General features: G+C 44.6%; 2 protein-coding genes across 5 annotated transcripts in view; one reads left to right on the plus strand and one right to left on the minus strand.

Moving 5' to 3' along the window:
- Positions 1 to 17,250, plus strand: part of LOC147640036 (ACT domain-containing protein ACR12-like) — a 78,659-nt gene that overhangs the window by 25,887 nt on the left and 35,522 nt on the right. For all 3 annotated transcript variants that reach the window (XM_086776466.1, XM_086776483.1, XM_086776474.1), the window contains 4 exons: positions 9,057 to 9,111; positions 9,248 to 9,361; positions 9,608 to 9,699; positions 11,903 to 11,987. In XM_086776466.1, the coding sequence (XP_086632592.1) occupies positions 9,057 to 9,111; positions 9,248 to 9,361; positions 9,608 to 9,699; positions 11,903 to 11,987 (346 nt within the window). The remainder of the gene's footprint in view (positions 1 to 9,056; positions 9,112 to 9,247; positions 9,362 to 9,607; positions 9,700 to 11,902; positions 11,988 to 17,250) is intronic.
- LOC147640037 (uncharacterized) lies at positions 1,904 to 5,219 on the minus strand. 2 transcript variants are annotated; one of them, XM_086776419.1, is made up of 3 exons: positions 4,975 to 5,219; positions 3,142 to 4,597; positions 1,904 to 3,018 (listed from the first exon to the last, which is right to left on the minus strand). In XM_086776419.1, exons 2-3 carry the CDS (start codon positions 4,560 to 4,562, stop codon positions 2,145 to 2,147), a joined length of 2,295 nt encoding a protein of 764 aa, XP_086632545.1. In that variant the 5' UTR covers positions 4,563 to 4,597; positions 4,975 to 5,219; the 3' UTR covers positions 1,904 to 2,144. The 2 variants fall into 2 exon arrangements, with proteins under 2 accessions (XP_086632545.1, XP_086632552.1); XM_086776426.1 differs by lacking the exon at positions 4,975 to 5,219 and having other exon boundaries at positions 3,142 to 4,708.

A 17,250-nucleotide genomic window follows, 5' to 3' on the forward strand; every position in this document is an offset into this window, starting at 1 on the left:
GCTAAAGATTCTCACCACATAAAGGTATAAAGAAGGCCATGTTGTGTGTTATCATGATCAAGCTCAGTGCATGTAACAGATACTCTACAAGGTTGCTCGAATGAAACACTGGATGTATCCTCCAATGGCTTGGTAACTTCAGCTTAAAGACATCATCACTGAGCTTCTTGATAATCTTGAATGGGCCTTTCCTGTATGGAGTTAGTTTGGAAGCAACTTCCTCGAACTGATTGAGCCTCTGTTGCATGATCTTCAAATAAACCCAATCTCCTTCTTTGAAGATACTATCGTGATGATGTTTGTCCGCCTCGTGGACTTACTTTGTCTACGCCTTCCGTGTTTCTTCTTGAACTTGTTGCAATAGTTGGTTTGAATCCTGAACCACTTGGTCTGCACCATAGTTCCTTGTGGAAGTATTAAGCATAGTCACCAAAAACGAGAAACGGGAATGGAAATGGGGAAACACGTTTTTAGGGGTGGAAACGGCCGTTTCTTGTGACAATATCACTTGGGAAACAAGAAACGGCCATGGAATTCGTCAAAACTGTTGAGAGACACCTTCAACTTATCCTGTGAAACGAGGATAGACTCTTCCTCCAAGAGTAGGGAGCTAAGATTATCAAAATTCAATTGAGTGGATGTGACTTGGCATCGCAAAGATCGAGAAATCACATCATAGTCCGGGGGAAGCTTGGTGAGGATAAGTGCAGCTAGCTGAGCAAAGGACAAAGCAGCACCCATTGCCAATAACTGGTCATGGATAACCTTGGCCTTCATGAGGAAAGACTGCATGGCCTGCAAGAAATGACAAACAGTAGAGTTGCCCTTGCAAGGTAACTATCCTCATCGATGAATCTCCAGCAAAGAGATCCTCCAATTTAGACCGTGCCTGATGAGCAATGGTGAGAGTTTGCACGACCGGTTTGTGATGTGCCTTCGAATCTCGATTCTCCCAGTCTTGTAATTCTTGTCAAATCCCCACGGATCTTCCCTCGTGATCGATCTTGGTTTGAAACTCGAATCCTGCAAACAAACGAACAACAAACAAGCAAGGGGGTGCAGGCCTGACTCACCTCCCAACCATGACAGCCGTGGGCAAGCCCACAATCTTGGCTGTCCCCACCGAGCCATGAGCTGAGCTAACTAGGATGACGTACCGACCAATCTCCTCCTCACGACGTCCCATACCGCCGCGAAGCTGCCCTCGCGGGCCTCGAGATTGCTGCCGGCCTCGGCTGCATAAAGCAGGTGCACGTCTGCACTAGATCCAGGCTCCAAGACCATAGAGCTCTCACAAACTCGCGAGACTCTCTATAATACAATAACTAACCTTGGCCACCCTTTTATAGGCTCTTGGCCGGTCATCGGGCGTCCACACTTGGCCGCCCGCCCGTCCATACTTGGGTGCCCGCCCGTTAGTATATCCCTAACTCAGCTCGTCAATCAGCCTGCCTAGTTCCAAGCTTCCCCAAGCCTCGAAACTAGTCTTGCATGCGTATAGCACACGGTAGATACACACTGTGCACATGACATACTCCCTTTCCTCTAAGAGCTCACTCCTGAGCTCACTAAAAAGCCAGGGTAATCTCTCTGAAGAGAAGTCAGTGTCTCCCATAGCAGCCAGGTACGGGACGGGACGTATAATACGGCAAAGTATAATACGCGTATTATACGTCTTTTTCGCGGGGCCAAAATAAAAAACGCCGTTTTTTAAAAAATAAAAAACGCCGTTTTTTTAAAAATAAAAAACACTAGTTTAATTACATTTGGTCGAGACATGTCACATACATGTTACAAGTTGAAACTTGAAGTGTTGAACTTTAAGACTCAAGACTGGAGTTATAACTTATGAACTTATGAACGTTTAAACTTTAAACTTTAATTTTGAAAGACAAGGAGAGACTTGAGTTATGAATCATTATCATGCTTAAAGAGATTAGAGAATACAAGATAATCATGAAATGTACTGAGTACTCATGAATCTAAAATCACAAAATGGGAATCTTGAATCCTGAATCCTAACATAAATAAGGACGAAGCCGCAAGTGGCCCGCAACATAATAACAATGAACATATGTCATACATAAAAATGAGCCACTAGTCTGTAGATACTGGAATGTGGCATACAAAATGTGACTCATGAGTCATTCATCAGAGTCAAGACTCGGACTCTGAGCTAGAATCATCCCCACCATGGTCACGGTCATGCTCATCCTCCTCACTAACACTCCAATCACTAATGCTGGCCTCTCCCTCTGGCTCGGGCTCTGCCTCTGCCCATGCCTCTGCCTCTGTCCCTGCCTCTGTCTCAAGGCCCCTGCCCCTGGCTCTGCCTCTGCCCCTGCCTCTGCCCTGCCTCTGCCCCTGCCTATGGTGCCGGTCCTCGTGCGAGTCTGATGTGCAAAAGAGGCTCTCTCTGCTGCAAGGAAAGCCCACACTTCATCTTCTTCGTCACGAGGGTGCACTAGCTCCTCCATGCGAATCTCAACCTTGAAAGTGTCGGGATTGATCTCATTGATTGCTTTCATTTTTTCCCTCTTTCGAAGAAGCTTCAGATTGGAATTGACAAAGACAAGACGCTTTAATTGTGCAGGCAACAAGCAATTTCTTTTCTTTGTGTGTATGGCCGCAAACAAGCTCCAATTTCTCTCACAAGCGCCGGAGGAGCAATCTTGTGAGAGAACCCTCATAGCAATGCGTTGTAGCTCGGCACAGTCACCACCATACTTCTCCCACCAACTGACAGGTTTAAGCTGGGCATCTCGAAGACTAGCTCGTGGTGAGCCAAAATCAACATCATGCATGTCGCGAAACCGAAGAAGCTGGGTCTCGAGAAGATCTTGCGTTATTGGGTCTCTCTCCACTTTGGTGGTGTACTCTCTCCATCCCACATTTAGCTCGCGATCATGTCTCTGAGCATCTTGTCTCCAAAGTGGATGCAAGATGTGGCTAACAGCATGAATTGGACGATGAAACCAATCCCATCGTGTTTGCCATATCTCCTTGATTTCATCCATCCTTTTGACATAGAAGTTTAGAACAAAAGACAATAAATTAGAATCTAGAATACATTATAAGAAAAAAGACTCAAGAGTCAAAAGCAAAGAACGACTTACATCCTACAACTTGCAAGTAGCATACCTATTATCATCAAAGAGGTTGCTTGCATTGAAGGCCGTGCCCACCTTCTCCATGAACTCGTAGATGAGGCCCATGGTGCATCCCTCCGAGTCGCTAAGGCGTAGTGCTGCGATCAATGGCTCCATGAATGCTACAATGCACTCCGCATCATGCCAAAAGACTGCCTCATAGATGAGATCCTCAAATCTTTTGCCCTTTTCGGTGCGGCTACCATCCCATGAAATCCATCTGTCATCCGTAATCATACGCCGCAAACCACGTCGACATTTTACCAATTTTTGGAGGACAATGAAGAGGTAGGCAAAGCGGGTACTTGAAGGCTTTGCGAGCTCGGTCTCACAATTTGCCCGATAGATACCAAGAGCTCGTTGCTTTCTTGTCACATAGTTTACCATAAACTCAGCCTTCTTCACCACATCCGCCACCCATGGTATGGCTCCCATATCTTCAATTAGAAGATCAATCGAATGCGAAGCACAAGGAACCCAACTGATTTGTGGATAGTCTCTCTCCACTAGTGCGCCGGCAGCCTTGCAATTGGATGCATTATCTGTGACTACCGCAACCACATTCTCGCTTCCCACTTGTTCTATTGCTGCCTTTAGATGCCCATAGATAAATTCAGCTGTATGTGCCTCCCCAGAGCCATCTATGACAGTCAAGAACATGGTGCCGAGACAACAAGAGACAAGGATATTTAAGAGTGGGCGGCGTTTGGTGTCCGACCACCCGTCACACATAATAGTACACCCATACCTTGCCCATGCCGCCCGTATTGGTGCTAGCTCCTTCTCAATGTCCATGACCTCTGCCTTCAATTCTTTGGTGCGAAGAACCTCATATGATGGAGGCTTGAATGTGGGCCCCGCATCCGCCACCGCACTAAGCATGTGTAGAAAAGCCGGCTTGCGAGCATGGTCAAAGGGCACATTGCACTCGAAGAAGTATTGCCGAACTCTTCGTCTTGCATTCTCATGCTTGATTTTGGCCCAACTTTGTTGAAGAGACTTCTTTGGCACATTTGGAGGTGGAGGGCTTGGGGTGAAAGATGGATGTGCACCACCGCTATGTGGATGAAAAGAGGCTAGAGCTCGAGAAGAACCGGCAACTGATGATGCGGGAACATCCTGTTGTGTTGAAGTCTGGGAGGAATCTATGATGGAAGGTGCTGTACCTTGAACCTCAACTCGGGCTCTCTTTCTGGCACGAACAACACTTGGATCTTCACCCAATTTCTGAATGACATCATCGGGAATGTCGCTGGGACACACATCAACTCCCTGGCCAGTAATGTGGAGAAGGTGAGCTCTAACACGTGGTGCACTGCCGGTGTAGACAATGTTGCAATGCTTGCACCGCCAATTTTTGTCGGCCTTGTTCTCGATCACTTCATCCCATACTGCTAATTTCTTTCTCCCCATGTTGTGTCTCACACGAGTGCCGCCGCCTGCGTAGCCTGTAGGTAGTAATAAGTATGCATGTGTGAGTGTGTGTGTAGATAGTATGTAATATGTATTGAGACGAGAGAGAGAGAGAGAGAGAGAGAGAGAGAGAGAGAGAGAGAGAGAGAGAGAGAGTTATGTTGCTGCCTTGGGGGCCTGAGCAAGGGTGGGTGGGGAAAGTGCTCAGGGTGGGTGGGGAAAGGGGGCCGAACACACATGCGAGAGTACAGTGCGCCGTACCGGCGGCCAGCACAGCGAACGGCGAACTAAGCGACAGAGGGGGGAGCGGCGAGCAGGGGCGAACGACCCCCTGCGAGCGGAGATGAATGAATGAGAGAGAGAGAGAGAGAGAGAGAGAGAGAGAGAGAGAGAGAGAGAGAGAGAGACGTACCGGGTACCGTACCGGAGAAAGGGGGGCGGCAGCGAGGAAGCGAACGTGAACTTGGGCGTGCAGGTTCGGGAAGCAGCAGAGCGCACGCGGATCACAAAAAAATCCAGGCATAACGTTAAACGTTAGCCTGGCAAATTTTTTAATAAAAAAAAAAACCTCACGTTTTTTTTCAAAAGGACGTTTTTTATCCAAAAAAACGTCCCGTCGAGTATTTTTTATAAAATACGCGTTTTATAGCTGCTATGGTGTCTCCCATGTTGCGTCCTCCTCAACACGATCCTTCCACTTGATCTTGTATTCCGTGATAAGCGTATGACGCAATCTTCGTTCACGAAATCCAAGAATCTTTTCAGGTTCGTGCGGAACAAATGTCATGTCTTGGACATCTATAATTTCTTGAGGAGTAACTAACTGATCTGCTCCACCCAGTACTTCCTTAAGTCTACTGACATGAAATACAGGATGAACTTTCACATGAGAAGGCAAATCCAATTCATATGCTACTGAACCAATCCGTCGTGTAACACGAAATGGTCCACAGTATCTAGGGGATAATTTCGGAGATCTACCTGTCCGTAAAGTCTCGGAATCTTTCGGAACTCGCAAATACACCATCGTTCCTTCAGAGAACTCTCTAGGTGAACGATGTCTATTAGAATAAAACCTGTCTCGGTCTTGAGCACTTCTAATAGATTCCTTTGCAACTTGTAACATTTCCTGCATATCTTGCAAAAAATTACGTGCTGCACCATGCTGAAGTCCTGAGAATCCTACTGTAACAGGTAATCTTGGCTGTCCCCACCGAGCCACGAGCTGAGCTAACTAGGATGACGTACCGACCAATCTCCTCCTCACGACGTCCCATACCGCCGCGAAGCTGCCCTCGCGGGCCTCGAGATTGTTGCCGGCCTCGGTTGCATAAAGCAGGTGCACGTCTGCACTAGATCCGGGCTCCAAGACCATAGAGCTCTCACAAACTCGCGAGACTCTCTATAATACAATAACTAACCTTGGCCACCCTTTTATAGGCTCTTGGCCAAAAACTCGAAAAGCTATGCTTAGCTTTTGCTTTAGCTTTTGTGTTTTTTTGTTGTTTTTTCTTGAATATATATATATATATATATATATATATATATATATTTTAATATATATATATATATATGGATATATATATTCGCTTTTCTTTAAAAAAAAAAAACATCTTGAAACCTTTAAGAGGGGGGTTTCTTTTAAAATTTAAAAATTTTAACCTCCCCTAAAAAAAAACAAAAACGAAAGCATTAAAAAAAAAGATGCTTTCCTTACGTGTTGTTTTTTTTTCTCAACCTCCTGGATTAGCGTTTTCGGTGAGTTGCTGCAGACGTCATCCATTAGCTGACGTCGCCGGTCCATCATCGCCAACCTGCGCCTGTCACTCACGAATGCTTGGGCGCCCGCCTGCTGTGCGTGGTCTGGGCGCTGGTCTACCTGGGCGCCAACCTGCTGTAGGTGGCCTGGGCCGCCTAGGCTGCGTAGGCCTGGCCTAGGCGCTGCCTGGCTTGGCAGGCCTGGCCGCCTGGCTACGCTGCCTGGCCTGGGCGCTTCCCTTGGCAGGCCTGGCCGCCTGGTCATGGAGGCCTGGCCGCCTGCTTCCCTGCCTGCGTACAAGTCAGCCTGCGCACAAGCGCCTGGACACGTGCGCCAGAGTATACCAAACAGCCTGCAAACTTGACAGCGCACAAACCTGCCCGCTTGGCCTAGGCGCGCGCCTTCACATATGCTTGGCCGCCTGCAAGTCTAGCCGCCTGCAACACGTCAAGAAGACTCCCGCCTGCCAACCCACTCGTCAGCAATTAATTGATCGAGCAGTTCTCTTGCTCTCTCTCACTCGTTCAATCAACGAAAAGCAAACTTGCTTTTTCGTTTTTCTGTTTCTCTCTCTGCAGTTTATGCGACTGCACACACAAACATGCTTCTTCTACGCAAAAGCAATCAACCCTATTCAACCTACCATCTCCCATCAACATGGGGTTCTTTGATGAAGAAAAAACACATACAAAATCTGAAAAGTGCAGTATGCACAGAAAAAACAGCAAGCTTTTTTAACACATACCGTACTTCGACCTCTTCTTCTCTACCTACCGACTTGCTCGTTCACGAGGTATGCTCTGATACCACTGTCAAATCCCCACGGATCTTCCCTCGTGATCGATCTTGGTTCGAAACTCGAATCCTGCAAACAAACGAACAACAAACAAGCAAGGGGGTGCAGGCCTGACTCACCTCCCAACCATGACAGCCGTGGGCAAGCCCACAATCTTGGCTGTCCCCACCGAGCCACGAGCTGAGCTAACTAGGATGACGTACCGACCAATCTCCTCCTCACGACGTCCCATACCGCCGCGAAGCTGCCCTCGCGGGCCTCGAGATTTCTGCCGGGTGCACGTCTGCACTAGATCCAGGCTCCAAGACCATAGAGCTCTCACAAACTCGCGAGACTCTCTATAATACAATAACTAACCTTGGCCACCCTTTTATAGGCTCTTGGCCGGTCATCAGGCGTCCACACTTGGCCGCCCGTTCGTCCATACTTGGGTGCCCGCCCATTAGTATATCCCTAACTCAGCTCGTCAATCAGCCTGCCTAGTTCCAAGCTTCCCCAAGCCTCGAAACTAGTCTTGCATGCGTATAGCACACGGTAGATACGCACTGTGCACATGACAATTCTGGAACGAATTCATCCTGAGTCCACCTCCTAGAGTTCTGAGGACGCTCAGGCTTCTTCTCAATGCCCTAAACAATATCCCACAAACCCTTGTGGATGAACTAGACCCACATTTGCAGCTTCCAATGGGCATAGTTGGGTCCTTTCAACTTGTCATCCTTGTTCATACAAGGGGGAGCCATATCCACAGCAACAAAGAACACAAATCTTAGCTCTTCAAGACTCCTGTCAAGTGCTTTCCAACAAAGCGAGGCTCCAGAACTTGTCAGCCCCCTCTCAAAGCTGAGAGAGACAGAGGCTGGATAGCAGCAAAACAATCCAAAAACCACCGGGAACCTCCTACCGGAAGGGCAGGGACTCGTGGAGGAAGAAGAAAAGCGTAGTGCCACTAGTCTGGCAACACCATATGCAAGAGAACTCACCAACAATTGATGCCGGAGCAGTAAACGCAGCCACAACTCCAACGGTTGCCTCTGTAGAAGAAAACGCAGCGTGTAGGGCTGGCTGACAACAGCAAGATGGCTGGCTGGATCAGAAAACGTAGCAGCTGTTATCACTGATCAGGAGCTGGGAGAAGCAATGGGAGAAAACTCAAGGCAAAGATGTTGAAAACGGCGAGCAGATTGCAGAAATATGGAGCAGCTTGAACCTAAGCGAGTGATACCATGTTGGAGAATGCACAGGCGGAAGCATAAATTGAACGAGAGAGAGTAGAGAGAGCTTGTGGACAAGATCATCTTTTATATTAGCAATAGGCTTTACAATGGCAATTAGCCAGCAAGATATGTTGAACTTGTGCAAAGAAATGAATGAGAAAGTGAATATGAGGACCAGCCTTATATAGTGAGGATGTGACCTAGCCGACTGCCTCTGGAACAGGTCAACCAGCTCACGACTAACTCTACATGACCTGCACTCTCCCATTGATGGTGTATCCATCCCCGCAGGTCCAGGACTTAAGTGTTCTGTTGCTACAGTACATTATTGTGCTCTTAGACGACATCCTGTCCTGCACACAGGATGTTGCTAGTTCAGAGGTACAGATCTTCTTGGGACTGGGAGGAGAACCCTTGCCTTCTGAGGTGTGACGGCTGTCTCCCAGATTGATGGTAGCAGGCCCTGGCAACGGAGCACCATGGTGGCTGCAGGCTCAACACCGGGAGGATTTGCCGATGTGAGGCCGATTCATCTACAATTGAGTGTTCTTATCTTAAGGTTGCTACTTCATAAAACATTTAGGACACTTTCAACCCTTAGTAACCCTACCTCTAGGCATTAGTCTGACCTCATCATTAAATGTCAGCTTGGATATTTTGTGTCTTCGTCTAATGCTTTGGTGTGCTGCAAAGCATATAACAATGCCATACTATTTTTACAGGTTGGTTTTCCATGCTGTGAGTGACTCTAGCAGCCTGAGCACACCTGCTTTTGCGGTAAGTTACTGGCCCAACTGCGGAAGGCAACATTATATTCTAGTTACCATTAGATTTTGAGGAATGTATCATTATATTCTAGTTTTGTGAAGGTAAATCCGTATTAGTTGGTGCGTAAGTATTGGAAAAACTGCAGGATCATGGTGATACTGTTCCAGTGCCTATAGTCTTGATTGATCAAGACTCAGATGCCAATGCAACAGTGGTTGAGTTGAGCTTTGGGGATCGCCTTGGAGCTCTTCTTGATACGGTTTTACAACTTTGTGGTTCCTCTTAATTCAATGCTTTATAATAGGGGACGTGTGTGTGTGAATGTATGCATGCATGTAGATATGTATATTCAAGTTTTGTTGTTTTGGCCTCTTAATTGTGTATTTCCAACTGGGGACTAAAATTGCTCGAGGGCTTACCAATGCACATAGTAGCAGCTGAAAATTTAGAGCATGTCAAGTTTGGTTGTTTTGTAATTTGAATCATGATGAGTTGATGTCTACAGATGAAGGCATTAAAAGATCTAGGTCTGGATGTTGTGAAGGGAAGTGTCACAACTGATGCGTCAGTCAGAACCAAATTTTTCATCACCAGATCGTAAGTTTGAGGATCTTTGAAATGTGTTTGGGGTTTTTCCATTTTTTTTTTGCTTAGGCGTGTGTTCGAATCGCTTGTAGCTTCATGCAAGTAACAAGTCATTTAGCTGATGTTTTCATTCTTGTCATATGGAATACTTTTCTCCCTCCAATTTGGCTAAGAAAATGGTTATTCTTCTAAGATGTGATTTATCACTTGGTGCTTACTTATCTCCTCTTGATTTTGATCTAGCCTACATCTAGTGACTGCCGTTTCAAGAAGTTTTGCCTTTGTTTTTTAATATCCTTGTAGTCTTTGCAATTTTTTTCTTTGATTTGTACTATTTTGTTCATGGGTAGGTCTTCTTTGATTTGTACTATTTTTCTGGCCTTCCATGGGTAGGTCTTAGCATTAGTTTGTGCTCTGAACAAGCAAAAAAGAGTTTGACTCTACGAAAGCAGTCATGGACTTTGAAAAATTAGTTGATTGGTTGCGAAGTCTATTTTTCAAAATGAAAAAAGTAGTTCATAAACACGCTTTTTTAAACCCATCAAATGAATGCTTTTGAAATAAAATGAAGGATGTTCATAATTATTAGGTAATTTCTTCACAGACTCCACTCATTTTTCGTTGCTTCCACAGTCCACCATTCATGTTCCACGTTGTCTGCTCTCGTTAACTGAGTACCTAGTGCACTCATCTGGGATCTACAGAGAGCAGTCTCGAGGAGAGAGAGTTACTAGTGTGGGGCACCTGCACTGACATGCTGAAAGAGTGAATGTAGAAAGCTTCTGCAGCTTACTGTGAAAATCACTACCTAAGGGCGAGAGTTGGAGATGATGTTCAAAATGTGGTTGTGTGACTGGTTACAAAAAGTGATGCCAAATCATCAACACTAGCTGTAATCTCTCCTCCCAAAGAGTTTATGGACACCGCAAAGAAGACCCTACTCTTTAGCATGTACTGAGGATCTATGGATTGTTTTTGAGCTTCATGGAATCATTTGTTTGCGTATCTTGAAGCACTAGTGACAATGGTCTGACAATGGCCGGATTGAATAGGGAGTTTCGAGCCAAGCAACTGGATCAATGTATCAAATGTGACTCCATTGAGCATATCGAGAAGGATTGCCTGAGGACCCTGGAGGAGCAGTCCGAGGAGGAGGCCTTTTCAGAACCGGAGGATGAGTATCTCAATACCCTGTGTGCACATGGCCGGAATCCTCACTAGCACCATGTGTTCACGTATGTGTAGATGGCAGGAATTCACACTGGTACCATGGATATCGCCCAGAGTCCTCACATGTCCTACTGTCCATAACCTCTTTGGGCATCCGCATTGAAGTCCAAATACTCCAAGAAATTAGGGATATGTACTCTTTGCATTACAGGCTGGTCAAGGAGGTCTTAGGCACCACTTCATTCTCAGTTATCTTTTGTACTTGAAGTACATTTGTAACACTTCTTTCTTGTCATAATATGTAACAGTAGTTTAAGGCTCTTGTGTGTGCTGTATGTGTGATTCTGCCGCACACTTTTCTATGTCTGAAATTCCTAACACATAGGCTTGAGTGTTCTACAATGCACTGCATAAGAGGGCGACCAGGTCCAGCACATCCAGGGCAGCCAAGGAGAGGTTAACGCACAGCCCATAGGTGGCCAGGAGAGCATCAAAAGCTGCCAGTTTGCAGCCAGCCTGTAAACGCATCTCAGGGAAGCTTCTGTGCATGTTAACGCACATTCCAGGGCGGCCAGGAGAGCAGCAGAAGGGCTTCTATTTGGGACAGCAAACACTGCTTTGGGGCGGCCCGAATCAGTCTACAACAGGTCCAGATCTGTCCTGTAAAGTGGATACCAAGTCATTTTGTGCTCATCATTTTTGCAATACAATCAAGCAAATACACGGGCCAGTGGTGGGGGCCCTTGAGAGAGTAGTTGGGACCCAATACTGTGTCGTTGTGTATCTTCTAAACCCTAATATCTGTGCATGCAGTTTTCAGCAATGTTTTTTGCATCGTTATCTTATCAACATTTTTTACATCGTTATCTTATCATTGAAATCCTTCCACATAAGGACACATACGTATGTACATACATGCAGTACATATGCATGCTTGTGTGCGCGTTTGTGTGTGTGTGTGTGTGTGTGTGTGTGTGTGTGCTGTTTTGATATATGCAATGTGTTAATGTGTCATTTGCTGATTTCTTCCTGTTGTTTTTCATAGTAACACAGGACGGAAGGTTGAAAGCCCAGAATTGATTGAGGCAGTACGGCTCACCATCATAAGTAATCTTTTGAAGTACCATCCTGTAAGACTCTCGAGTGAATTCTCTGCATTCTGAGCTTTGATAGCACTTCTCCTTTTACTTTTCATTTATGACATGTTAAAAATGGTGTCAAGCATAGTAGTAATGTTTTTTTTTGGTTTTTGCATACTTATAAATTATAAGGAAAAGCAGACAAGCCTCGTCTATTTTTTGTTTTCATGTTTAATGTCCCTAGGCCAATGCTCGTTTTTTGAAACATTGCTTATGTTTTCCTTGAAAGCAGTGTCTTGCAGCTGGTTTTAATTTTTTGTATTTTTTTACTATTCAATGGTCAATCTCACATAAAGAATATGGATAGTTTTTTGAACAACCATAGCGTTGTTGCTGGTTCTTTTATGAAAAAAATACTGAAGTCAAGTACTTTAAAATTTGAAGGGCAGTGTAGACAGGTCATTTAGAACTTCCTTTACACTCAATTAACTTTCATAGAGCTGCTGATTGCACAATTATTGTATACTCAAAATATAACAACTGTATTATAACTATGTTTGCAGTGAGAGCTACGTGGCCTAATGAAATTATTGTGAACCCTTCATCGGAGCAATTCAATGTGTTATTCATTTTTTCGACTAATCTAATGAAAAGAACTTTTATTTAATGTCTGAAGGCCTAAGCACATCAGTTGACCCAAAGGCTTAACAAAGTTTCGGGGTTAGGTTTTACTGTTTACAGATGTTGGGAGGAGGCTGAGGCCCAGAGGTAAAGAGGCCTCGTGTCTGCCCTGTCTACTGTTGCAATAACATAATTATGATGATTAACAGCCTCTAAATGGGAGAGGATTGGGAGAAAGTATTGGCATTGTCGTCCTCTCGTACATCTGAATCAAAGAAAGAGAGAGTATGTTCTATAATGGGAAGAGAAAAAAAAACAAAGCACTCGTTTTTTTTTTGGGCTTCCATTTTTTTTTAAGTTTAATTTTTTTTAAAAGGTTTAAAAACCCCTCCTCCAAGGTTTCAATTTGTTTTATTTTTTTTAAGAAAATAGAATATATATATATAAACACAAAAGCCAAAGCAAAAGATAGCTTTTGGGGATTTTGCTTTTGCTTTTGCTTTTGTGTTTATATATATATATATAAACACAAAAGCAAATATATATATATATATATATATATATATATATATATATATATATATTTGCTTTTGTGTTTATATATATATATATATATATATATATATATATATATATATAAACACAAAAGCAAATATATATATATATATATATATATATATATATATATATATATATATATTTGCTTTTGTGTTTATATATATATATATAAACACAAAAGCAAATATATATATATATATAGCTTTTGGGGATTTTTAGCTTTTGGGGAAACCTTTATAAACCCCTTAAGTGGGCTTCTTGCCACACATCTCTCAATGTTTTCAAGCTCTCAAGCTCTCAAGTTCACTCACACTTTTATTGTGCAAAGATCGAATTTTCTCTCTACTTGCCCTCTTCACGATGTCGACCCAAGAATCGGAGTTGGAGCCCCTTGTGGAACGCGAAGGCTTGCCGGCTACGGAAGATACCGATGCCGATCTTTTTGACGATTATGTGTCAAAATCAGATTTCCAAGAGTTCAAAGTAGCTCTCGAAGCTTCTTCAACGGAACGTCAGGCACAAATCGCAGCCCAGATGCAAGCTCTGCAGAACTCCATCGCTATATTGACCACTACCCTCTCTACTTTATCGGGTATGGATACCATGGCTTCTGCTTTAGGTCCCAACATTACTTTGGAACCGTTCGGGGGCGACCAAAAGCAGCGCCCCAAGGAGATCGTGGACACGTGGCTACATAAGTGGCAAGTTCACTTTCAGTTTCATTCATATGATGATGGAAAGAAGATCCAGTTAGCAGCAGGTTTCCTGTCTGGCAAAGCTTTGCTTTGGTGGAAGAAACTCAACCCTAAGCCAATGACTTGGGCACAATTTAAAGACGTCTTCAAGAAAGAATTCCTCAAGAAAGAGGATGATTATGATATTGTTGCCCAGTTTACAGCTTTGACCATGACCTCGTAGCACCTCACTTATGAGGTCTACCTCCAGAAGTTTCGGGACTTGCAGATGAAAGCTACAAAGATGGATCCCACTACTCTTTTGGGATTCTTCGTAGCTGGTTTACCAGACTCATACCGTTTACAGGTTAAAAATAACAAATGTAAAACATTGGACGAGGCCATTCATTTAGCTCGTATCTATGATGATACAATGATCTCTTCCAAGTCGAAACCCGTTACCGAGCAGGGGAACAAGCATAAACGAAAGTTCTCCGCAACTATGGCTAACATGACAGAAGGAAAGTCTTCGGACCAACCTTCGAAGAATTCAAGTTCGACACTAGCGAAGAAGAAACGACTCCTTAGAACTTTAAAGCTCAAGAAGGAAGGACGTTGTTTTATTTGCGAAGAAAAAGGACACATGCGTAACGAGTGCCCAAAGCAAAAGGGTACTAAGACGAACGCAGGACCCAAGCCAAAGGCAGCTAATCAGTTGTCTTTGACAGGTACGTCAATTACTGTACTTTCTCGCCCTAGTACTTGTTCTGATTGTTTGTTCAATTCTAAAGTATTTGGCTTGCATGATCTTCTCCGAGTTTATGAAAAAGTGAATGGCCATAAGATTCACATTCTTTTAGACCCTGGCAGCTCACACAACTTTGTTAACTACAAACTTGTGCAGAAATTGAGTCTTGATACGACACCCAGTGATCATACCTATGAGGTACGTCTACCTGCGAGAAGGCAAGTATGGGATCGAAAGGTGGAGATGCTTTCAATCCAAATTCAGGACTACAAAGACACTCTGGAATGCTATGTAATGCACCTAGAAAATATAGACTTGTTATTAGGGATTGAGTGGTTTAAGACTCTTCAAGTCCAGATAGATTGGTCTAGTCATATTTTTTCTTTTCAGCATAGGGACACCAAGTATAGTATTTTAGGTGATTGTATTCATCCCTCTCAGGGACCTCTTGTAAATACAATTGATTTTGGAAATATAATGGATTCTTCTTTGTATACCGCTTTCCATTGTGTATTGATTCCACTTTCTTCCTTTCTCATCCCTTCCTTGGATGTAAATGAATTAAGTGTGTTTGAAAGCAAAGAATTATAGAAGATACTTGATTCGTTTCAAGACGTATTTCTTGAGGAACTGCCATCGGGTTTACCACCTGAATGGGCAGTAGATCATCGTATTGACTTGATCCCTGGTGCTCATCCTGTCACTATTCCACCTTACAGGATGAGCCAAGCTGAGGAAGATGAGTTGGCTAAACAACTCGAAGATTATTTAAGGGTGGGCCAGATCCGTCCAAGTAAATCACCTTGGGGTGCACCTGTGTTGCTTAGGAGAAAGAAGGACAATATTGGAGAATGTGTATAGATTACAAGAGATTGAACAAGCTGACCATTAAGAACCGTTATCCTCTCCCTAGATCAGATGACCTGATTGACCGGTTAGCAGGAGCGAAATATTTCACGAAGATAGATGTACGTACTGGCTATCACCAGATACGTATTCATAAAAGGCATGTCGAAAGAACCGCCTTTCGGACTAGGTATGGCCATTACGAGTTTCTCGTATTACCTTTTGGGTTAACCAATACTCCAGCCACTTTCCAGCAAATGATGAACGATCTTTTTCGTGAACATTTGGGGAAATTTGTGGTGGTGTTCCTGGATGATATTTTGATATATAGTCGTACTCTTGAGGATCATGTCAGACACCTCACGATTGTTATCTATTTTAAGACAGAATCGACTATATGCTAAGTTAAGTAAATGTGAGTTCTTTATGACCAACATCATTTACTTGGGACACAAGATCACTCGAGATGGATTGAGCATTGACTATGACCGAGCTCAGAAGGTTCTGGACTGGCCTATACCGCGAACAATGGAACAACTTTGTTTCTCGGTTTTGTTGTTTTTCTTCGGAAATCTGTACGGGAGTACTCTCAGCTCACACTACCGATGATTGAGTTATTGAAAGGTCGTGGACGTAAGTCAAATCAGCCTATCACTTGGAATAACGATTTGGATATGGCCTTCAGACTTTTGAAAGATAAAGTCAAGGAAGCACCTATCTTGGCATTACCTGATCCTAGTCGGCCTTATGTTCTTGAAACTGATGCCAGTGACTATGCTATCGGGGTTGCTTTATTTCAAGATGGTAGATCGGTTGCTTTTGAAAGTAAAAAGCTAGATGACACTCAAATCTCGTTGGCCAATCCTTGAGAAGGAGCTTTATACTGTGATTCATGCTCTCAAGGTTTGGAGACATTATTTATATGGCTCCAAATTTGTGGTATTGACTGATCATCAGTCAATGAAGTATGTGTGTGATTCGGATGATTTGAGAGGAAGGAAAGCTCGTTGGACTGAGTTAATGCAAGATTTTGATTTTGAGATCCGTTATCGGAAAGGGTCCATGAATAGTGTTGCAGATGCGCTGCTCCCGCCCCCCCCCCTCCCCCCCCGGGCTTCTCCTTCGCCGCTTCACCTCCCCATGATGAGCTATTAGGCATGCTCAACGTCTATGCGCCCAATCATGCTAGTGCCAGAGCAGAGTTCTGGACTCAGGTTACGGATGCATTGCTAGAGGCCGCACATTGGTGTGTCGGGGGAGACTTCAACATGCTTGAGGACCCGGCCGATAGGGTGGGAGGCAGTCATGTTACAGTGCACGGCACGGAGCTTGCAGCTTGGGACCGGTTTTGCATGTCACTGAGGATCACTGATGTATGGCAGCATGGGGCCTTCTCCCATTCTCAGGACAGTCTTAGTTTCTCTCGGTCGGATCGCCGGCAGGGAGGGACTAATCTATCACGGATTGATCGCTTTTATGTGGGCGACTGGTTAGGGGAGCGAGGGGGCTCCGTCGGCATTCTCGCTGGCACCTCATTTTCAGATCATGCGCCAGTTATCTTGACATTGGAGGAGAGGACACGGGAGCCCAGCTTGCAGTTGAGGATCCCAGAGAGGGTACTTACAGATCCCAGTCTCGCTGAGGACATTGAGAGGATCTGGCATGATAGTCAGTGCTCTGACCAGGATGCAGCGGGCCAGTGTGCCCAGGGACTCATCGATCTTAGCTCTTTTTTGCATGCTGCAGCTTTGACACGGTTGGGAGAGATTCGCGAGCGGGAGCATCGGCTGAGACGCAGCCTTGCTTCGCTATAGCGCCTTCAGGAGCAGCAGCCTGCATGTGAGTGGGTGGCGTCCCAGCTGAGCCA

Source organism: Cibotium barometz, chromosome 3, assembly GCF_041138505.1.
Source record: "Cibotium barometz isolate CiBa-2024 chromosome 3, ASM4113850v1, whole genome shotgun sequence".
In the NCBI taxonomy this organism is placed as follows: Eukaryota; Viridiplantae; Streptophyta; class Polypodiopsida; order Cyatheales; family Cibotiaceae; genus Cibotium; species Cibotium barometz.

Excerpts from the sequence above, each read along its gene's own strand:
- LOC147640037 (XM_086776419.1), bottom strand. The coding sequence starts at position 4,562 with ATGGGGAGAAAGAAATTAGCAGTATGGGATGAAGTGATCGAGAACAAG. Across the intron at positions 3,019-3,141 it reads AACCTCTTTGATGATAATAG|GATGGATGAAATCAAGGAGA; the intron begins GTATGCTACTTG and ends CTATGTCAAAAG.